At 43.4% G+C, this 23,681-nt stretch overlaps 1 protein-coding gene across 1 annotated transcript in view; it reads left to right on the plus strand.

The window, feature by feature from the left end:
- Window positions 1–23,003, plus strand: part of TTC21B (tetratricopeptide repeat domain 21B) — a 66,816-nt gene extending 43,813 nt beyond the window's left edge. Inside the window, exons 19-29 of the mRNA XM_061608583.1 lie at window positions 5,777–5,883; window positions 6,611–6,799; window positions 6,935–7,045; window positions 8,371–8,452; window positions 9,904–10,054; window positions 12,299–12,460; window positions 13,003–13,198; window positions 14,478–14,702; window positions 15,065–15,185; window positions 20,822–20,889; window positions 21,645–23,003. Of these exons, the coding sequence (XP_061464567.1) occupies window positions 5,777–5,883; window positions 6,611–6,799; window positions 6,935–7,045; window positions 8,371–8,452; window positions 9,904–10,054; window positions 12,299–12,460; window positions 13,003–13,198; window positions 14,478–14,702; window positions 15,065–15,185; window positions 20,822–20,889; window positions 21,645–21,722 (1,490 nt within the window). The 3' untranslated portion in view covers window positions 21,723–23,003. The remainder of the gene's footprint in view (window positions 1–5,776; window positions 5,884–6,610; window positions 6,800–6,934; window positions 7,046–8,370; window positions 8,453–9,903; window positions 10,055–12,298; window positions 12,461–13,002; window positions 13,199–14,477; window positions 14,703–15,064; window positions 15,186–20,821; window positions 20,890–21,644) is intronic.
- Window positions 23,004–23,681: the final 678 nt, after the last annotated feature.

Here is a 23,681-nt window from a genome sequence, read left to right on the forward strand (position 1 = left end):
AGGCTTCCTTGCTTTGAAGGCAGGAAGGCAGGCTTCCTTCCTGAGCGAGGGGCGGGGCTGTTTAAGCTTTTGGCTGCTTTTAATCTAAGCAAGGGGCTGCGACTTCCAGGCAAGTCTTTTTTGTTTGTTGTTTTCCCACCTAGAACAGCCTGACCTTTCTTTAACCTAGGGAAACAGAGCTTGTGGTTGTGTTTCAGGAAGGCTGAAGCTGCCCTTTTTAGCAAGGACTGAGCTGACTCTCTCCCTGTATGTGTCGGTGGAGTTTCCTTTTTCCCCTTCTCTCCGACTGGAATTTAGCCTTGTTTACAGTGTCCCCTGAAGCTTTCCTGCTAGGGTGGTGTTGAAAACTAGCTTTCTATAGGCTTCCTTCTCCTAGGATCTGTCTCCTAAGATATAGGTTCATTCAGGATTTGGCTCCTAGCTCAGGGTGACCTTGGGCTGCCCTTATTACTTACTGCTCTGAGCTGTTTTCCTTCAATTAAATAATGGAATAAATGGGAGCTACTTACCCTCTTTTCGCTCTGCTGCTTAACTCGCCTTGACGCTTTGTCAACTGGGGCCTTTGCATTACATTATCTCTCACTTCTGTAGAATGCTCTTCATTTTCCTTCAGATCCACAGCCTGACCAATGATCCTTCAACAGTGGGGGTTTTATCCTGACAATGTGACAGCAACTTTAATGGTTCACAGGTGGAGGCCAATGGTAAGGTGATTGTGTCCTTGATAGGGCAGTTTCTTTCATCTGTGTAAACTGGGAGCTGCCACAGCACAGGGGTTGAATACTTATGCAAGCAACATGTTTGTTTTTTATGTTTCTTACAGACATTTGCCAACATAAAACCAGTGTCACTTTATAATAATGATTTTGAGCTTCAGTGTTTCAAAGTAAAATATCATAGAGAATGAAATTACAATGTACCATTTGTAATTAAGTAATATGAGAGCATTGGTCAGGGGTCTGATTACTTTGGCACATCCATCAACATTTTAGCAAATTGTAGTCAAAATGGAGCAAATAAGAATACTCTTATTTGTATTGGACAGGAAGCTTCTCCTTTACTTAATTTCTCATCTCTCCAGCAATATCATCCTTGGAGTAAGTTACTCCAGATGGCATTCACCAGATTCAGAAGGGGAAGAGAGACTGTGATCTGTTGTAGTGGTTAGACTTTCGGATTAAGACTGGGGAGATTCAGGTACAAATCGCGAAATAATAGTGGTTTAGATCTAATAAGCCCTTCTGTTTGCAGAAGTCCATCCTCAAACGAAAAGGGCTTTGACTGAGTTGAGATTCCTGCTTAATGGAAGGGCAGTGGGGAGGCAATTTTGGTTCATTTCCTTCTGCTCCTGTGCTGCCTCCTATATAGTTCTGTAGTGACCCCCAGCCCTCCTGAGCAGAGTTTAAAGGGGCTGCAGAGAAAAATTGACAACAAATTCCCTCTCCCACCTTCTGTTAGTGGGCACTATGTGTAATTTTTCTATAAGTGAAACTCTGCTCACTGTTTCATTAGGTCCATCCCAGCAATGATAAATAACTTCAACCTAACAACTTTGGGTACTGTTTTGGTCAGTCTTTCTGCTATATTGTCTTGCAATATGCAGCTTTAACAAACCCATATTCCACACCAGTCAGCATTGCCTGTGGAAATTCATCTGGGATTGAGCTCCAAACTTCATGAGGTTTATGGAGAATAGGTATTGTAGAAGGCTGTGTGGAAACAGAGATTTGATCTCTCAATTTAGGCCTTGATGACTGGGATGATGTGACAGGTTTTAATGTGGGCTGGTAAAAGCTATTTGTAGATGATTCTTTGTTTGTGTAGTATCTCTTTTCTGTACAACATTATATGCATGATTTAACATGACTACAGCCCAGTCAGCCTAACATCAATCCCTGGGAAAATCTGGAGCAGATTGTAAAGTGATCAATCTGTAAGCACCTTGAAAACAATGCAGTGATTACTAGAAGCTAACATGGATTTGTCAAGAACAAATCCTGCCAGGCTAATCTTATCTCATTTTTTGATTGGGTAACCTCCCTCGTGGACTATTGGGAATGCTGTGGACATAATATATCTCAACTTCAGCAAAGCTTTTGACAAAGTGCTCCATGATATTCTGATTAGCAGGCTAGCTAAATGTGGGCTAGATGGAACAACTATCAGGTGGATCCACAGATGGCTATAGAATCGTAGTCAAAGAGTGCTTATCGATGATTCCTTCTCAAAGTGCGGGGAGGTAACAAGCAGGATACCTATAGGGGTCAGTCCTGAGCCCAGGTGTTCTTAACAATTTTATTAATGACTTGGATGAGGTGGTGCAGGGGATGCTTATCAGATTTGCAGATGATACAAAATTGGGAGGGATAGCTAATACCCTGGAAGACAGAAACAAAATTCAAAGGGATCTTGATAGGCTAGAGCACTGGGCTGAAAACAACAGAATGAAATTTAACGGGGATAAGTGCAAGGTTCTACACCTAGGAAAAAGAAACCAAATGCATAGTTATAAGATGGGGGATACTTGACTCAGCAATATTACATGCAGTAAGGATCTTGGAATTGTTGTTGAGCACAAGCTGAATATGAGCTGTGATATGGCAGCAAAAATGCAAATGTTAGTTTATTTATTTATTTAATTAAGTTTATATACCGCCCGACTAGCAACAGCTCTCTGGGCGGTGAACATTAAAAATACAATAAAAATAACACAAAACTGTACACAAAACTGTACAGTCTAAAATCAAAATATAATAATTTAGAATTAACAGGAATTAAAATGAATTAAAATGCCTCAGAGAAGAGAAAGGTTTTAACCTGGCGCCGAAAAGATGATAGTGTCGGCGCCAGGCGCACCTCCTCGGAGAGGCCAGTGCATAGTTCGGGGGCCACCACTGAGAAGGCCCTAGATCTTGTCACCACTCTCCAGGCTTCCCTATGAGTCGGAACCCGGAGGAGGGCCTTCGTAGTAGACCGTAGTGTACGGGCCGGTTCATATCGGGAGAGGCGTTCCGACAGATATCGTGGTCCCGCGCCGTATAAGGCTTTATAGGTAAGTACCAACACTTTGAATCTGGCCCGGAAGCATATTGGAAGCCAGTGCAAACGGGCTAGCACAGGTGTTATATGCTCAGACCGCTTAGTTCTTGTTAGCAGTCTGGCCACCGCATTTTGCACTAGCTGTAGCTTCCGAATCGTCTTCAAAGGTAGCCCTACGTAAAGTGCATTGCAGTAGTCCAGACATGAGGTTACCATAGCATGTACCACTGATGAGAGGTCCTCCTTACTCAGATAGGGACGTAGCTGGGCTACCAACTGAAGTTGGTAGAACGCATTCCGGGCCACCGAGGCTACATGAGCCTCAAGTGTGAGGGAAGAGTCTAAGATGACTCCCAGACTACGGACCTGTTCCTTTAGGGGGAGTGTAACCCCATCCAGGACAGGGTATATATCCACCATCCGATTTAGGCTGCATTAACAAAAGTATAGTTTCCAAATCATTTGAAGTACTAGTTCTCCTCTATTCCGCACTGGTTGGGCCTCATCTTGAGTACTGTGTCCAGTTCTGGACACCACACTAAGAAGAATGCAGATCAACTGGAACAGGTTCAGAGGAGGGCAGCAAGGATGATCAGGAGACTGGAAACAAAGCCTTATGAGGAGAGACTGAAAGAACTGGGCATGTTAGCATTGAGAAGAGAAGACTGAAGGGAGATAGGATAGCACTCTTCAAATACTTGAAAGGTTGTCACACAGAGGAAGGTCAGAATCGCTTCTCAATCATCCCAGAGTGCAGGACATGGAATAATGGGCTCAAGTTGCAGGAAGCTAGATTTTGAGTGAACATCAGGGAAAACGTCCTAACTGTTAGAGCTGTACAACAATGGAACCAATTCCCTAGGGAGGTGGTGGGCTCTCCAACACTGGACGCCTTCAAGAGGCAGCTGGACTGCCACCTGTCAGGTATGCTTTAGTTTGGATTCCTGCATTGAGCAGGAGGTTGCTCAGTGGCCTTATAGGCCCCTTCAAACTCTATTATTCTGTGGTTCTATGATTGTCATAGTCATCCATCCTGCCCTGGACCAGAATGAGAATAAAATAACTCTTAAACACAGTCCAGTAATTCACCATCTAGTTCTTTGTGCTCCTTTTGGCTCTAAATAACTGTTAAAGAAGAAGAGAGAGAACATGACACTCCAGTCGCTTCATTTTAGATCAGGTCAAATGTAATGGACTGCTTTAGGAAATGTTTTCTTTCCTAACTCTTGCATGTTTACTAGTGGCTTTGATCCTTTTCTCGTGTTTGGGTGATACCTTTATTAGATCTACCAAAATGTTGCAAAATAGTGTTTTAATCTTCCAGGATTTCCAGAAAGCTTGCATACTATCTTGTGATAGTTTGGTTGGACTAATTAAGGTGTTGCCATAATAAAGATATTAGTTTTGTGGCCGCTGCTGTTATCAGCCAGCATGCCTAGTTTTACTTTTTGTTCCTTTTGTAATCCATCCCAACATGCTGAACAGTTATCACATAGTATCTACCGTATATTCCGGCGTATAAGATGACTTTTTAACCCCGGAAAATCTTCTCCAAAGTCGGGGGTCGTCTTATACGCCGGGTGTCGTCTTATACGCCGGAATATACGGGTACTTCGCCAACTGAGGCATTGCTGTCTTCTACAAGAAACAAAAGTGGGCGGGCCGAGGAAGGGCTCCCAAACTGACCCCGGAGATGCTTGGCGGGCACGTGAGTCTAAAACATTAAGTCTACGGCCGCAAACGCCGCCGGAGTATCGCCGCGCCTTACACCCTACGGGTGGCGCAGTGGTCCAAACACAACTAAGGGAGGAAGAAGCCAGCCAAGGAAGGAAGGAAAGGAAGGAGCGGAAGTGGTTCGCGTGCCTGCGCGTAGGAGGTGGGGGGGCAGCTTGCGGCTGCCTGTGGTAGGGAGTTAAAAAAAAAAACCAACCACAAACCGGCTCGCCGCTGTGAGGTAAAAAAGGACCGGGTGCCTTGGGCGGCGGTGGCGGAGCCTTCTCCTCCTCCTCCTCCTCCCTGCTTCGGCCATGAGCGTCGCAGCGCGGGTTTCTCCCGCGCTGCCGCCGCCAGGGCCTCCACCCCCCGCTGCTGCCGCTGCCGCCACGCTGCCTGCTGGCACGGGCCCCACCGCCGCTGAGAGCTTTGAGGAGGAGGAGGAGGAGCTGGACAGCCCCGCCGACGAAGAGGATGGAGAGTGCAGCAGCCGCGCACGGGATTCCGACGAAGGTGAGGCTTTCTCCTTGTCTCTTTCCCGCCGATGACCGGTGGCCCCGATCCGGTGTCGCGCCGGCCTTCTCAGGCCGAGTTCTACCGGGCTTGCTGCCCGAGTCAGTGTGCCTGCGGGGGTGCCGTTCGGTCCTGCTTCGTCCTGACTCGAGAGTAGCCCCATGGAAACTAGTAGAGGTAGCTGGCTTAGTTGCACCAATTTCAGTGGGTCTCTTCTGAGTAGCATCGGATGCAGCCCTAAGCACCGCCCGGTACCATTGGGTTTACTCTTGAGTCAGTGCGCACATAGGATTTTATCCAGTGTTAGTTCTACCCAGAGTAGACCCACTGAAACCAATGGGGCCTGTCTAACTGAGGCCCTTCAGTTGGTTTATGCCAAGTAAGGGCCGAACCCAGGAAAATCTTCTCAAAAGTTGGGGGTCGTCTTATACGCCCAGTGGTCTTATACGCCGGAATATACGGTACTTGGCTAATTCATATTAAATGTTTACCGCCACCCCTGTCTTTCCAGTAAATGATCTGTCCTCTCTGATGGAATATACTCGTTACCATGTTCTCCTGGCAAAGATTTACAGCAAAATGGAGAGGACAGAGGATGCTGTTGTTTCATTACAGCAGGTAAAGAAATATTAAAATATTGGCACATTAGGGTTTTTGTGGCAGAAGAGAGATACTTGGCCGATTGCTAGCTACAGAATAAAGCTTAAAATCATCTGGGTCTGGTGAGTAGCATCAGCAGAACAATAAATCTTTTATGACGCATATGAATTATCTCCTTTATTGGGTCATTTCAGCTTTTCCATTTTCTTCCTCTATTTTTGTTTGAATAATAACTGTTTTTTTAAAAAACTGCTGCCCTCTCCTACAAAAGTCATTGTATTTTTCTACTCCAGTCACAGACTTTTGACTGTCCAAATAGTTAAGGTATGTTAGGCAGCAAAGAATCAACAATTCTTCTCTTTGCTTCCACCAATCAAGCACAAGAGTTAACTTGGCCTCTTCACAGGGAACTTAGCTCAGTGGAAGAGCACAGGCTTGTGTAAGAAGAAGAAGGTCCCAGGTTCACTTCCCAGCATCCCGAGGTAGGGCTGAGAGAGATTCTTGACTAAAATGTTAGAGAGCTGCTGCCAGTCGGTGTATACAATACTGAGCTAGATGGACCAATAACTGGTCCTAGCCACTTCTTACATTATACAGTACATATCAAGACAAGGGCATATGCAATCCTGACTTTATAGAAATGAATTGGTCCTCTTTGAAATGCATGGCTTTGTCCAGATCCTCTCCTGACTTCATCACATACTATTATTTCCTATTGTAAGGTGTTTGCTTGCTTTTCCATCAGGCTCAGGAATTGCAGGCCAAAGTATTGAAACGGATTCAGATAGAGCAGCTGGATGCTGTTCCTGTGCAGAAGCAACTAGCAGCTGAAATTTGTGCAGAGATCGCAAAGCATTCAGCAGCCCAACGGAACTATGAGAAAGCAATTAAATTTTACAAAGAAGCTCTTGTTCATTGTGAAACAGACAACAAGGTCAGTGAGCACCAAGATGAACCATTTTCCCTCCGATCTTGCTTAAAGAGGTGTGGTTGCTGGAATACTTGTCATAAATCTTAAGCAGAATGAAAAATGAAGAAGCAGCTGACATATATATGTATTAATCCTCAGGTAATGCTAGAACTTGCTCGTTTGTACCTTGCCCGTGATGACGTGGACGCGTGCCAACATCAGTGTGCTCTGTTGCTGAAGAATGATCCGGATAACGCACCAGCTGCCATGGTTAGTTATACCCATGCAGTCTCTAGGATGCTGATTTAATCCCATTATTTTAGATTTTAAAAAAATGTTAACCTCTGTAACTTTGTTATAAACTCATAAGCAGCTTTTCTGTATTTAGATATACTCAGAGCAATTTTAAAATAAATGTTAAAATAGAATTTAATAAAACTTTTTTTTTTTAAATTTAGTACAAAGAAACAAAACAGCAGCAATATACTAAGCACATGCTGACAGCTGATAGTCATTAACAAGCAAAAGCCTTTTGATATAAAAGGGTTTTTTCACATGCCAACTAAAGTTTCATATAGGAAGACTGCCAGGTGAATCTTGCTGAGCAGGATGTTTCAGAGCATATGAGCCACCACAGAAATGGCCCAGCTCCTTGCCCTGATTGGTCTTCAGTAAACAGAGGGGCATAGATTAAAGAAACCTAAGCATGAGCCGTGCCTTAGACAAGGGCTGTCCAACAAGCATTGTGGAGCCCTTATGTGGTCCACAGCAACCCGGCTGCACTCTACCATCTTCAAGGCAGGGAAGCAGTGCCTACCATTGGGCCCGATTTCATTTAAATCAGCAGTACAGGTGTCAAGGAGTGTGGCATTTGGAATTGCTTTGCACTTTGATCAGCATATTCTTCTATTTCAGCATATTCACCAGCTCCTTTTTGAGGTGCAGCAACCAGAACGGTACACAGAATACCAAGCGTGGTCATACCTGTAGATTTACAATATGATATCGGCGTTTCTATTTTCAGTACCTTTCCTAATAAGCCTGTTCCAAATGATACTTAATGGAGTTCGTACTTTTCACAGCTGCCACACGCTCAATGACATTTTCATTGTGCTATCTGACATGACCACAATGTCTCTCTCCTGGTCAGTCACTGCCAGTTCAGACCCCAATAATGTATATGTGGGTAGAATTTTTTTTACCCCAATATGCATCACTTTACACTCACTTATTTCATTGAACCATTTTTGCCATTTTAATATCCATTTTGGAGAACTCCTTTTGGTGCTTTTCATAATCTATCTTTGTTTTGGCCATCTCATTGCTCACCTCACCCCTAACTACAGATCATTTATGAAAAAAGGGGAAAAATCACCAGTCCCAATACAGATCCTAGAGAATAATAAAAGCTAGTCATTTTTGTTCTTGAAGAGTTGTGGGTGGGTCCTCTGGGCATTTGCTGCATGGAGGGTTTAGCCCTCTCCCCCTTTGTGTGTCGCGCTCCTGTCATAGGCTGATTTTGGAGGATAAAATCACTGTGGAGAAGGCTTTGTATTACTTCCTGTTTAGTTTGCATCTCTGCTTTGTGCTTGTAGATGATGGCTGACCTTATGTTCAGGAAACAAGACTATGAACAAGCAGTGTTTCATTTCCAGCAGCTTTTGGAACGGAACCCGGGTGAGCATTGGATCTTTTATTGCTCCCTGTAACAAGTTTTTATGCTAAAGCTACATGTTAATGGTAGAACAGTCCCAACTCTCTGTGCACAGAGTTGTGGGGTGGGAAGGTTAGATTGGGCAGAGTTCTCCCACCACCCAGCTCTGCCGGCCTTTGTTGGCCTCCTGTTGCTCCCTGCCTGCAAAGCCAGCATCACTCTGTTGGTGTGGAGCTCCCCCTTCCATCCACCATACAGATGGGTGGGATCGGGCAGAAAGCCCCAAAATGGGGTTTTCCAGAGGTGGAGAGGGGGCAGGGCTGAGCCACCCCGGGATCCTAAGGTGGCACCACTGCCATCACATGATGGCACTGGGCCCAGTTCTTCAAGGCTGATGCAGCAGCAGTCTGTCTACTCCCTTTTCACCTTTGCTGTTGGAAAATTCAGGGCAAACAAAAGGAAGTACTTCTTCACACAGAGCATAGTTAAACTGTGGAATTCACTCCCACGAGAGGCAGTGATGGATTACACAAATTGATTGAGGTTAAGGCTATCAGTGGCTTCTAATGACGATGGCTATGTTCTTCCTCCATGGTCAGAAGCAATATGCTTCTGAATACCGGTTGCTGGAAACTGCAGGAAGGGTGAGTGCTCTTTACATTCAGATCTTGCCTGCAGGCTTCCCTTGGGCATCTGGCTGGCCACTGTGTGAACTAGATGGGCCACTGGTCTGATCTGAGTTGTAGTCCAGCAACCTTTGGAGGGCTACAGGTTCCTCATCCCTAGACAGAACTTTCCTGTCAGTCTTCCGCATGGAACTTGCTGAAGTTCTCAGTGAGATATTTAGACCCTCACTTTGATTGGTATATTAGGACCATATCATGTTATAAGGTAAGCGTTTTCAAAAGATAAAAAAGTACATAAAAGTATTTTCAGCTACATATAGAAACAAATACACTGATGCAATATAGATGACAGGTGTGAGTGCTGGGCTGCATTTGCACAGAACACTAAGATGGTTTGTTTTAACCATGGTCTGAATGACAGTCAAAAGCAAATAAGCCATGACTACTTTCTCAAACACATGGTTTTTCCATCTACTCTTACCATGTGCCTTTGTAGCTTGGTGAGTGTTTGGGGTGGGGTGGCAAAACAAACTGTGGCCAAGCAAGTCTGTTGAGTTCAGACTTAAGGCAACAAGAAACTTTAACTTCAGTTCAGTTTGTTGGCAAAAAACAAACTAGGGTTCATCTGCTGGGCTGGGTTTGGCGGTTCAAACAAACCACGCGTTGGCTAGAAAAGCATAGCTTAGCTTACATGCAAACCAGGCCACTCTGTTAGCTGTATGAGAACATTACAGGGTTTAATGAGAACATTTCAGGTTTATTTAAGACACTTGGATTTTTATGCTTGCATCTTGTGCATAATTGTCATAATCTGCTTTCTGTTATACCCTGAATACTTACATTGACAGATAATTATGCAACACTGTCACGTTTAATTGACCTTTTAAGAAGAGCTGGAAAGCTAGAAGAAGTTCCAAGATTTCTTGTAATGGCTGAGAAACATTCCCCCAGGACAAAACTTGACCCAGGTTTTCATTATTGCAAAGGATTATATCTTTGGTAGGTGTGGCTACAAAGTTACTAATATAATCCTATGAAAAAATGTTGTTTTACTTTGCTTTCATGAAATGCTAGCCAAGCAAATTCAGATAGTGTCTTAACTGGACACATACCAACAATGTTAATGTCTGGTTCTTTCAACTCAGTGGATTTTATCTGGACTTAATTATGCTTAGAGTAGACCAGTCAAAATCAATGTGACTCATGACTAACTTAACATTGCTAAGTCTGGATTCACCTCAGTGTGCAACAAGCTCCTTGTTTTCTTTGTCTTCTATACCTTTACAACAGTGGTGGGGAACCTCCAGCCTGTGGACCTAATTTGGCCCACCAGCCCCCCCCCCCATTTGGGCTGTGATGTGGTTTGGCCCAACCAAGCCCCACCTATCTATCCCTTCATATCATTTGATGTCAGGCATGGGGCAGGTAAACTTGCAGGGAGCAAATTGAAAAGGAAGAATTCAAAGCATACTCAGAGTGCGGTCCCAATTCTTTTCCAGGTGCCGGAACAATCTGCTGTTTTTTGAATTTGGCACCCTGTGGCGACAGAAAAGGGTGCCAAATAAAAAACGGAATTACAGCTGGAGGACTCATAGAATTATAGAATCATAGAGTTGGAAGAGGCCTATAAGGCCATCAACCCCCTGCTCCATTCAGGAATCCAAATTAAAGCATACCTGACAGGTGGCTGTCCAGCTGCCTCTTGAATGTCTCCAGTGTTGAAGAGCCCACCACCTCCCTAGGGAATTGGTTCCATTGTTGTACAGCTCTAACAGTTAGGATGTTTTCCCTGATGTTCAGTCGAAATCTGGCTTCCTGCAACTTCAATCCCTTATTCCATGTCCTGCACTCTGGGATGATCAAGAAGTGATCCTGGCCTTCCTCTGTGTGACAGCCTTTCAAGTACTTGAAGAGTGCTATCCTATCTCCCTTCAGTCTTCTCTTCTCAGAGCTAAACATGCCCAGTTCTTTCAGTCTCTCCTCATAGGGCTGTTTTCAATGCCTTGATCATCCTTGTTGCCCTCCTCTGAACCTGTTCCAGTTGATCCGCATCCTTCTTTAAGTGTGGTGTCCAGAACTGGATGCAATACTCAAGATGAGGCCTAATCAGTGCCAAATGGAGGGGAACCAATATTTCATGCGATTTGGAAACTATACTTCTGATAATGCAGCCTAAAATAGCATTTGCCTTTTTTGCAACCACATCACATTGTTGGCTCATATTCAGCTTGTGCTCAACAACAATTCCAAGATCCTATTCTCATGTAATATTGCTGAGCCTAGTATCCCCCATCTTATAACTGTGCATTTGGTTTCTTTTTCCTAGGTGTAGAACTTTGCACTTAACCCTATTAAATTTCATTTCTTTTGTTTTCAGCCCAATGCTCCTTTGAATTTTGTTTCTGTCTTCCAGGGTATTAGCTATCCCTCCCAATTTTGTATCATCTGCAAATTTGATAAGCATTCCCTGTGCCGCCTCATCCAAGTCATGAATAAAAATGTTGAAGAGCACTGGGCCTAGGACTGAGCTCTGTGGTACCCTGCTCATTTCCTCTCCCAGTTCGAGAAGGAACCATTGATAAGCACTCCTCGAGTACGATTCTGTAGCCAACTGTGGATCCACCTGATAGTTGCTCGTATTAGTTTTTAAAGCTCTAAATGACTGAGGCCCCAAATATCTCAGACCAACTCCTTCCCTACACATCCTCTCAAGTGTTGAGATCAGCAGAGGGGTCCTTCTTGGTAGTTCCTCCACTCTCTGAGGTTTGGGGGCTGGTGGCCCAGGAGAGGGCTTTTTCTGTGGCAGCCTGTAAGATGTGGAATTCCCTCCCTGCAGAGGTGTGTCTGGCACCTTTGCTATACAGTTTTTGTCAAATGTTAAAGATGCCTCTCTTTACTTTGGCCTTCGGTCCCCAAGATGTATGTTTTTAGGACCCACCATACTCCTGTGAATGTAATGTGTTTTAATGGTTTTTAATACTGTATTTTACATTTCTGTAACCCACCCTGGGACCTAATGGTGAAGGGTGGGCAATAATAATGATAATTGGTCAGCCAATGAGTAGCAAATGTGAAGTAACAGCCATCCATATACAGTGTTTTGTAAAAGGAAATGTTGAGGGGTTTGAGCACTTAAGGTGCTGATTATGATGGAATAGGGACTTGGATTAGTTGGCTACATTTTTCTTCTGTTTTTAAATTCAATTTATGAAAGTTGTTAAATAAGTGTAATTGCCTGTGTAGGTACACTGGCGAACCAAATGATGCACTTCGACACTTTAACAAAGCAAGGAAGGACAATGACTGGGGACAGAATGCTGTTTATAATATGATCGAAATCTGCTTGAACCCTGACAATGAAACAGTGGGAGGTGAAGTGTTTGAACACCTGTATGGTGACACAGAGTGAGTGATGACTCGATTTTTATGATTCCTAGTATTTTAGTACAATGTCTTTTGTTTTGGTATATTGTAAATGGTGTTTGGAAGAGTCTCTTCAAATTCTTTTTGGGTAACAGCAGTGAGGGACTAGGGCAGGGATGAGGAGCCTTTGGTCCTCCAGATGTTGCTGAACTACAATTCCCATCAGCTCTAGCAAATATGTCAATGGCCGGGGATGGTGGAAGCTGTAGTATAGCAACATCCGGAGGGCCAAAGGTTCCCCAGACCGGGATGTGTGGTGTTGAATTCAAGGGGAGTAATGATGGGAGCCAGACTTTAGACTAATTTTTGATTAAAATACTGATAAAATTTCAGTTAAAAATGTTGACAATGTTGTATGAAGAAAGACAAAGGCTAAACCCTTGTGATATAGTCGTCAGTCAGCTTTCTAGGCCTCATTCTAAATATTTTCAGAATTGTGATTGAGCAGTTGGCATCACCGCTTCTGATATACTAGAACTGGGTGTTTGATGATTTTTTCCCCTCATGTACACATGTGCATGTAGTAGCTCGACAGAGAAGCAAGAATCTGTGCAGCTGGCTGTGAGGACAGCAGAAAAACTCTTAAAGGAACTAAAGCCCCAGACAGCTCAAGGACATGTACAGCTTCGCATCATGGAAAATTACTGTCTTGTGGCCACCAAACAAAAATCAAATGTTGAGCGAGCACTGAATGCATTTACAGAAATTGTTGTGGAGGAGGTATGTTGTTGAAAGTGTTCATTCAATTGAATGCAGGCATACTGTGTACCTGCAGAAGCCTAACAAATCTGTAAAGAGATGTATCTCACACATTGCCCATTGCTTTAGCAGTAGAATATATTAAATATCCATTTGCAGAGTGTCACTGTACTAAGTAAAAGATGGCTCTTTTCAGAATTGTTACTAATAATGTATTGGTACGGAATGCTGGAAACCACCTATCCTCCCCCCCCCTTCCAATTTGTAAGTCACTTACTGCCACTGCTTTCCTTTCATGCAAGTAATGTGCTTTTGCGAAGTTAATGTGTGAATCCTTTTTTGGTTTTGGGTTGGGTTTTTTTGCCAGACCCAGTGCCGAAGTGGGAGTCAGTGGAGAACTCCATTGTCTGTGCCAAGTCGAGCACTGAGACTAAGAATTCAAGAGTCTGGGATGCTATAAAAACATATACTTAGTGGGCAGAGCTTTGTTAGTGTGAAGTTAAGTATGGGCAGTATATAGCTACCACATCCCTTCAGGGCAAGGATTTCCACTTGCGCAGTGGGACTTCCCCCTCTCTTCCCCTTGCACGCTCCCCAAATCTGCTCCAGAGGATTGGGGGAACCCCTAGAACAGATTTAGGGGTGCATGGGGGAGGAAATGGGGAGAATGTTTTGTTGCACAAGGAGAAATCCTTGCGCTGATGGAATAAGAGACTTAGGGCCACATTTAATTCTGCCCTGTACATCTAAACCCAGATAAGTACATAGAATAACTTAACAGCCATTGGTGCTGTTTTTTATTTTAAAATGTGTATCTTATCCTTTTATTTGCCAAGAGTCTGAGAATAACTTGTTTCTGGTCTGTGACACTGAGGATAGGTGTGTGTGTGAATGTGAATCCACAGCACCATAATATTAAGATAGATACATGCTTGAATACAAAGGGTATAGAAAGAAACAAGCTTCTGTGCATGGATGGCTCACACCACACATTTACTTATATTTGATGAAGGAGGGGAACAATTCCTTTACATCCAACAATCATGGTTGAGACACTGCATATATAAGAGCCTAGAGATGATGTGTTACACTCAAGGGTGCCCCTCCTCAGGGAAGGGGATATTGAATTCATTATTTTCTTCCTGCTTTCTTTTAAGGGGGGAAGTCAATGGGAGGAGAGCAGTGTGGCTCTTGCACATCTCTGAATTTACACCATCATTGTAAAAGAATATTATTTTTGATACTTATATCAGGTTCTCTGTTTATCTTCTGAGTTGAGCCATGTTGTTTTTTCTTGCAGAAGGATCATGTCCCAGCGCTTTTGGGAATGGCTACGGCATACATGATCTTAAAACAAATTCAACGAGCCAGAAACCAGTTGAAGCGCATTTCAAAAATGAACTGGAATCCCATTGATGCAGAAGAGTTTGAAAAAAGTTGGTTGCTCCTTGCTGACATTTTCATCCAGTCTTCAAAATATGATATGGCTGGTGAATTATTAAAACGGTGCCTTCGTCATAACAGGGTAACTGACAGCCACAAGCAATTTCATGTCTGTTCTGTTAATGTTTTTCTACTCTTTTGAGTCTTTTAATGAAAAAAACTAATCTTATAGAAAGCTGGAGACATGGGGGCCAGTTCACAGATGCAGGACTGCAGTCATGGAGCATAACTAGCAGAGTTGCAGCCTTCAGTTCTCCAGGTGTCTGTGGTCCTTATCATTCCCTGTGCCAGTCAACAGTGACAAGGGTAGTAATTTATAACTTTCTATGCAGTACCATTGAGAGCCAACAACGTTTTAGCTGCCTATTTAATGAGCTAGCAGGCTTTGTAATTTAAGGCTTGGCTGACATAGGATAAAATCTTTCTCCCTCTTTCTCTTTTTAGTCTTGTTGCAAAGCGTATGAATATATGGGGTACATAATGGAGAAGGAACAAGCATATAAGGATGCAGCTGCAAACTATGAGATGGCTTGGAAGTACGGAAACCAAACAAATCCAACAATAGGTTGGTTCATCCTTAGCATATGTTCTTTTGTTTGGTGGACTGCCTATAATAATCTTTGAAGCTGAGGGGAAAAATTGCAAGTGTACGTGTATGCTCCGACAGTAAAGAGAACATAGGGAACTGCCTTATCCTAGGTCAGGCTGTTATTCCATCTGTCCCCATATTGTCTATTCAAACCTTCCCCTTTGGACTACAACTTGCATCATCCCTCCCCTGCAAGGTTAGCTGGGGCTGTTGGGAGTCCCAACAGCATCTGGAGGGCATGTGGTTGGCTACTCTGGTCTACTCTGACTGACAGTAGTTCTTCAGGGTCCCTGATACAGGTGTTTCACATCACCTGATACCTGACCCTTTGAAATGAAAGATAGCAGAGATTGAAGCTGGGACCTTTTAAATACAAAACACACACTCTCCTACTGCACTGTGGTACCTATGGAGGCAAATGCTGGATTTTGGAGGGGAACTCCTACCTCCCCCAAAACTGATGAGCCAAAAAGCTGCATATGCAGGCTTCCCTCATACGTTCAGGGAATGTTGGCAGTGTAGAACAGCATGCTGGGGGACCCTCAGTCAACCAGGGCTGAGCCTTACACTTGCTTCCTTTTGGATTGGGGCCTAAAGAGCATGAAGAAATTGGCCTGTAAGGAAGCAAACCATCAAGCATTTATCCTCAAAACCTTAGTTATGAGGGGATTTGTGGGGTGAGTTCACCTCAGGCATCCTCTGAACCCAGATCCCCATCCCTCAAGACCTTCTCTTCAGTCTTCTCTTCAGGGGTAGGCCTAGAAGTAGGCATTGTGAGAGCAGGGGCACAGGATATAAATTCAGAAGAGCAAAATTACCACAGGCCTAACCACAAGTGCCAAAGACACTTGAAGAGAGACACTGCTTACAAGTGCCTGTACGCTAATGCTAGGAGCCTGCGAACCAAGATGGGAGAACTGGAGTGCTTGGTCTTAGAGGAGAGCATTGATATAGTGAGCATAACGGAGTCCTGGTGGAATGGAGAAAACCAGTGGGATACGGTTATCCCTGGATATAAACTATATCGGAAGGACAGGGAAGGACGTATTGGTGGCGGAGTCGCTCTATACATGAAAGAAGGCATTGAATCCAGCAAGCTCGAAACCCCAAAAGAGGCAGACTCCTCCACAGAATCGTTGTGGGTGGTGATACCATGGCCCAGGAGGGACTTAATACTGGGAACGATCTATCGTCCCCCTGATCAAAATGCTCAGGGAGACCTTGAGATGAGATATGAAATTGAGGAAGCATCCAAACTAGGAAATGTGGTAGTAATGGGTGACTTCAACTACCCGGACATAGACTGGCCGCATATGTGTTCCAGTCATGACAAAGAAGAAAAGTTTCTAGATATTCTAAATGACTATTCCCTAGACCAGTTGGTCATGGAACCGACCAGAGGGACGGCAACCCTGGACTTAATCCTCAGTGGGGACTGGGACCTGGTGCGAGATGTAAGTGTTGTTGAACCGATTGGGAGCAGTGACCACAGTGCTATTAAATTAAACATACATGTAACTGGCCAATTGGCAAGAAAATCCAACACGGTCACATTTGACTTCAAAAGAGGAAACTTCACAAAAATGAGGGGATTGGTAAAAAGAAAGCTGAAAAACAAAGTCCAGAGGGTCACATCACTCGAAAATGCTTGGAAGTTGATTAAAAACACTATATTAGAAGCTCAACTGGAGTGCATACCGCAGATCAGAAAAGGTACCGCCAGGGCCAAGAAGATGCCAGCATGGTTAACGAGCAAAGTCAAGGAAGCTCTTAGAGGCAAAAAGTCTTCCTTCAGAAAATGGAAGTCTTGTCCGAATGAAGAAAATAAAAAAGAACACAAACTCTGGCAAAAGAAATGCAAGAAGACAATAAGGGATGCTAAAAAAGAATTTGAGGAGCACATTGCTAAGAACATAAAAACCAACAACAAAAAATTCTATAAATACATTCAAAGCAGGAGACCATCTAGGGAGACAATTGGACCCTTGGATGATAAGGGAGTCAAAGGTGTCCTAAAGAACGATAAGGAGATTGCAGAGAAGCTAAATGAATTCTTTGCATCTGTCTTCACAGTGGAAGATATAGGGCAGATCCCTGAACCTGAACTAACATTTGCAGGAAGGGATTCTGAGGAACTAAGACAAATAGTGGTAACGAGAGAGGAAGTTCTAAGCTTAATGGACAATATAAAAACTGACAAATCATCGGGCCCGGATGGCATCCTCCCGAGAGTTCTCAAAGAACTCAAATGTGAAATTGCTGATCTGCTAACTAAAATATGTAACTTGTCCCTTGGGTCCTCCTCCGTGCCTGAGGACTGGAAAGTGGCAAATGTAACGCCAATCTTCAAAAAGGGATCCAGAGGGGATCCCGGAAATTACAGGCCAGTTAGCTTAACTTCTGTCCCTGGAAAACTGGTAGAAAGTATTATTAAAGCTAGATTAACTAAGCACATAGAAGAACAAGCCTTGCTGAAGCAGAGCCAGCATGGCTTCTGCAAGGGAAAGTCCTGTCTCAGTAACCTATTAGAATTCTTTGAGAGTGTCAACAAGCATATAGATAGAGGTGATCCAGTTGACATAGTAGACTTTCAAAAAGCGTTTGACAAGGTACCTCACCAAAGACTTCTGAGGAAGCTTAGCAGTCATGGAATAAGAGGAGAGGTCCTCTTGTGGATAAGGAATTGGTTAAGAAGCAGAAAGCAGAGAGTAGGAATAAACGGACAGTTCTCCCAGTGGAGGGCTGTAGAAAATGGAGTCCCTCAAGGATCGGTATTGGGACCTGTACTTTTCAACTTGTTCATTAATGACCTAGAATTAGGAGTGAGCAGTGAAGTGGCCAAGTTTGCTGATGACACTGAATTGTTCAGGGTTGTTAAAACAAAAAGGGATTGCGAAGAGCTCCAAAAAGACCTCTCCAAACTGAGTGAATGGGCGGAAAAATGGCAAATGCAATTCAATATAAACAAGTGTAAAATTATGCATATTGGAGCAAAAAATCTTAATTTCATATATACGCTCATGGGGTCTGAACTGGCGGTGACCGACCAGGAGAGAGACCTCGGGGTTGTAGTGGACAGCACGATGAAAATGTCGACCCAGTGTGCGGCAGCTGTGAAAAAGGCAAATTCCATGCTAGCGATAATTAGGAAAGGTATTGAAAATAAAACAGCCGATATCATAATGCCGTTGTATAAATCTATGGTGCGGCCGCATTTGGAATACTGTGTACAGTTCTGGTCGCCTCATCTCAAAAAGGATATTATAGAGTTGGAAAAGGTTCAGAAGAGGGCAACCAGAATGATCAAGGGGATGGAGCGACTCCCTTATGAGGAAAGGTTGCAGCATTTGGGGCTTTTTAGTTTAGAGAAAAGGCGGGTCAGAGGAGACATGATAGAAGTGTATAAAATTATGCATGGCATTGAGAAAGTGGATAGAGAAAAGTTCTTCTCCCTCTCTCATAATACTAGAACTCGTGGACATTCAAAGAAGCTGAATGTTGGAAGATTCAGGACAGACAAAAGGAAGTACTTCTTTACTCAGCGCATAGTTAAACTATGGAATTTGCTCCCACAAGATGCAGTAATGGCCACCAGCTTGGATGGCTTTAAAAGAAGATTAGACAAATTCATGGAGGACAGGGCTATCAATGGCTACTAGCTGTGATGGCTGTGCTCTGCCACCCTAGTCAGAGGCAGCATGCTTCTGAAAACCAGTTGCCAGAAGCCTCAGGAAGGGAGAGTGTTCTTGCACTCGGGTCCTGCTTGCGGGCTTCCCCCAGGCACCTGGTTGGCCACTGTGAGAACAGGATGCTGGACTAGATGGGCCACTGGCCTGATCCAGCAGGCTCTTCTTATGTTCTTATGTTTAGCAAGGCCTCCATGTTGGCTGTGAAGGCCAAAAAGAAGGGGGACCAAGTTCTCCTCCCCCTTGTCCCAATGCCATTGCTTGCGTTTTTGCTCAGGAGAATTGATGTGGCCTAGTGCATTCATCTCCTAAGCCCAGCAGATCATTTTCCTTTGATTGGCTTTGGGGCCAGAGAGCATGGTCACATACACCAGGGGTGGGGAACCTGCAGCCTTTGGCCTAATTTCATGTGAGTGGCAAGGGGGGGGGGAACCAAGGTGGCAGGAAGAGAGAAAATGGAAAACCTGAAGACGCAGGTTCGCAGTTTGGGTGTGCTCCTGGACTCAGTTTTAAATTTGGAGGCCCAGGTTTCTGCAGTGGCCAAGAGTGCTTTTGCACAATTAAGATTAGTGCGCCAGCTGCGCCCGTTCCTTCAGCCATCTGATCTGGCCACGGTGACACATGCCTTAGTTACATCCCGTTTAGATTACTGTAATGCGCTTTACGTGGGGCTACCTCTGAAGACTGTTCGGAAACTTCAGTCGGTGCAACGTGCTGCAGCCAGAATGTTAACTGGGGCTGGTTACAGGGACCATACGACTCCCCTGTTACAAAAGCTCCACTGGTTGCCACTCTGTTTCTGGACACAATTCAAAGTGCTGGTGATGACCTATAAAGCCCTATATGGCTTAGGTCCAGGCTATCTGTCAGACTGTATCTCCCTATAGGAGCCTGCCCGGGCCCTGAGATCCTCAGGAGAGGCCCTTCTCTCAATACCTACGTCCTCACAAGCACGACTAGTGGGGACGCGAGATAGGGCCTTTTCAGTGGCTGCCCCAAGGCTTTGGAACTCCCTTCCTAGGGAAGCAAGAATGGCCCCCTCCTTGCAGTCCTTCCATCGGCAAGCAAAGAGTTTTTTATTTCAACAAGCCTTTGGAAGTGAAAGCTGTTAAGGACAGGTCTTGAAGGGTGCTGCATTGCTGTTGCCTAACTGTATTATTTTAAACTGAGTTTGAATTATTTTAACTGTATGTATGAATGGTTTTAATACTGCAAATTGTTTAATTTGATTTTAATCTAGACTTTTGTATGTTTTTAATTATGTGTGTTCTTTTATCTGGAAGCCGCCATGAGTTCCAGTTTTGGAAAAAGGGCGGGGTAAAAATAATGATAATAAAGAAATAAAACCCCACCCACATTAGGGTTGGGTCCTCTGCTCACCTGTGGCCGCTGTAGAGATGTGAAGGCCTGCGGAAAATATTTTTTTCTGTTTTTTCTAAAGCCTTGGGAGGGGGAGTAAAAAAAGGGGGGAGGTTTTTTCCTAAAATTTTCCAGGTTTTTCCCCCGGCCTTCATAACTCCAGACCAAACTGGGGGAAGCACTTGGTTTGAGCAGAGAGAGAGAGAGAGAGAGAGAGAGACTACACTGAGTTTGCCGGGGCTACCCATTGCAGCCCCCATTTCTATACCAGGCACTTTATAACACAAGTATACCACAGAGCCTAGGTGATTCTGTGCAACTTAGACTGGAAAGATCCACTGCAGCGCTCTGCCCAAAGCTGTCTGTGGTTAATAGGTTTTTAAATTTAGATTTCTATCCTTCCCTTCCTCTCAAGGGAGCCCAGTTGAAACAAAAAGGCTGCAGCAGATATTCATAAGCTATCACAGCTCCCCTTGTAAAATCCTAGGATGACATGAAAAGAAAAAGTTACTTCTGTATATAAACCTTTCCCCAATGAAAAAAAGGTGACGTACTGTTTTTTTACAGGTTTCAAGTTGGCATTTAATTACCTGAAAGCCAAGAGATACATTGATGCCATCAATGTTTGTCACAAGGTAAATTGTTTTAACAAATGCGGAGAAACTCCATCTGATGTGTTTCTTCATCTGTGGGTTCTTTGAAAAGGGAAAGAAAAGCATTAAAGCAGGTGTGGGGAACCTTTGGCTCTCCCAGTGTTGCTGAACCACAGCATCCATCAGTCCCAGCAAACACAACCAAAGGCCAAGGATGATGAGATCTTAAAGGCCAAAGGTTCCCCACACCTGCATTAAAGTTTAGCATAATAGTCCTAGTACTGGCAGCCCACAGCAGTTCCTCTGTAAATGATTTCATGTATTTTCTGGGATTATTTTTTCTCTGTAAATCTATAACTTCTTAGCTTCAAATATTTGATTTGTTTTTGTTGCTTTGTAATTTTATATTCCAGATATATGGTAAACTATTATATACAAAATTATTCACTAATAGTCTGAGGGTTTATATGGTACTTAAGCAATATCATATGGTAATAAAGCAAAAATAAAATCACAAGCTACTCATCCAAAATTCTTAAGCATTGTATTTTCAGATATATATATTTGGAAGATGCTGTCTGAATAAACCACTTTTCCAGAGTGAAACCAAACATTACATAATTAAACATAACATTCTGCATTTGATGGCATGTTTTCTGGTATATACAGTACATCTGCTGTTGTGAAATAGCTCCAGATACATAACAGTAGACTGTTAAAAAAACTGTAAAACAAGTAGTTTAAGTCTATAGTAAGACATAACTTTCCAACTTACTCTTAATATTTTTTCCCCACAGGTTTTAGAAGCACATCCAAATTATCCCAAGATCAGAAAAGAAATACTTGATAAGGCACGCACAGCTTTAAGGACTTGAACGTTATTGTATGTATTTATCTTAATTAGGGGAAAAATTACAGGGAAAAAAGGTCTGTAAAGCCATCTGTGTAGCTGGGGATGCTGCACGCTCAATTAGTTCCCACTGGAAAAAAAGTGGAGAAAGACTGCTCTTAGATTTATCTCTCCCCTGGAAGAGGATGCTTTAGCACATAGAGTTCAGTAAATACAAAAGATAATTGGTCTCTGTTACTACCCACCTGTAAGTATTGGCTAGAGTCCAAATAAATCACTTAAGTGTGAGTAAGGGAACAACAGGCACAGCTGGAACTTTCTCTGAAGATTGCTCTGTGGCAGAGAGAGTTTCCAGCTGCGCCCTCCTTTGCAGCCTTCGAGCTTCACCCTCGTAAAGGTGATTTATATGGAGTGTGGCTATGGTTTTGACACAGTGTGTAATCAGGATCCTCAAAGGGAGCAAAAAGAGCACACCATAGAATGCTTTATCTGCGTCACCCCATTTCAACTATTTTATTTGTGTAAAATATCGTTTACCTCAGCTGGAATCCTGGATCAAGCAAACCAAGAATCTAATAAATTATTTTTTGCCCCCAAGCAGTTTATTTTCCTGGTGTGGTGACTAATTTATTTCACTTTTGTATAGTACACAAACCATGACATACATAATGTATCTGTGTTCCAGTGGTTTCCTAGGGGCATATTTACTTATTACATCTGTAACCTGCCGTTCTTTCAAGATGTTCAACCTCACAACCTTTACACAAAGTGGATTAAATTGAAACAGTACCCTTCCCTAAGGCTACCTGCTGAACTTGTAACTGAATGGGAGAGATTTGAACTTCATTTTCCCACATTTATTTGTTATGCTAATGGTATTTCTGTGCTGCTGCATTACCAAAAGTTCTCTCAGTGGAGTACATAAAAATACAAAAAAAAACCCATTTGCGATAAAACACACCTTGGCAGAGAGTGATCAATACAATCAGGAACAGTGAGATCTTAAAACTTTAGCAAACCAGAGCCTCAGTTTGAATTGCTTTGATTGAAGATCTAGTTGTCCTCATACCTGGGAATTCCAAAGTATTATTTCTTTTTTTTTATTGGAACTTGTAATCAAAATGACAATTTATATAACTACTTTCACTTACCAATTGTATAATTCATTTTTTAAAACGATTGTGTAAAATTGTCTTTATCAAGTGATTGTGTAGCCTCAAGAATTCCCATGGCTTTATCAGAGATGTTTGTTTCAGTGACTTGTTGAATGTCTGTAATATAGCATATAAACCATAGTCCAAATGGACAGAGATAGTGCCCAACTTCTTTTAAGGTTTGCTTTGAAAAGCTGTGTCAACCTCTGCATTCTCCCCACAGTGTTCCAAAAGCCATTTGGGGATTTCATACAAGAGCAGCTTATAAAGGGAAAGTGCCTCCTGTGCACAAGTAGCATCTCCCCCAGGGTTTCTCTTTCATCTGCTTGTCTGAGGGATGGGGTAATTTTCAGAGACATTTGACAGTATGCATATGCCCCCTTTTGGATCACAGCCATAGTTTTTAAACAATGAAATGTATATTAAAGGGTGTTTTACATCTGTCACTATTTATTGCAAAATGTCTGTGACAAAACCTGTCATGCGAATGGCCTGTTCATGTGTCAACTTCACTGTGTGGCCAAGTGCAAGAGGACCCTTGACCATATTATTTTTCTCTTGCTGCAGCATATGCGGAAGCCATCATGTGCATCTGGCAGTGTATGCTGAATTCATGGCACGCCAAAGTTCAGCTCACATTCACAGGTTTTCCCCCCGGTACTGCTTTCTGCTTGACCATGAGTCATGTAATATGATTGTGGGAGGAATTATTTATGAATATGGGGTAGCTACCTGCATCCTTGTCCCAGCAGCACAGCTCCTCTGCCCCCAGCAATCCAACCCAGATCAGGTCGTTATTAAACACAAAGGGCTGGAACCACAGAAAAGGC

The sequence above is a fragment of the Rhineura floridana genome, chromosome 2 (assembly GCF_030035675.1).
Source record: "Rhineura floridana isolate rRhiFlo1 chromosome 2, rRhiFlo1.hap2, whole genome shotgun sequence".
In the NCBI taxonomy this organism is placed as follows: domain Eukaryota; kingdom Metazoa; phylum Chordata; class Lepidosauria; order Squamata; family Rhineuridae; genus Rhineura; species Rhineura floridana.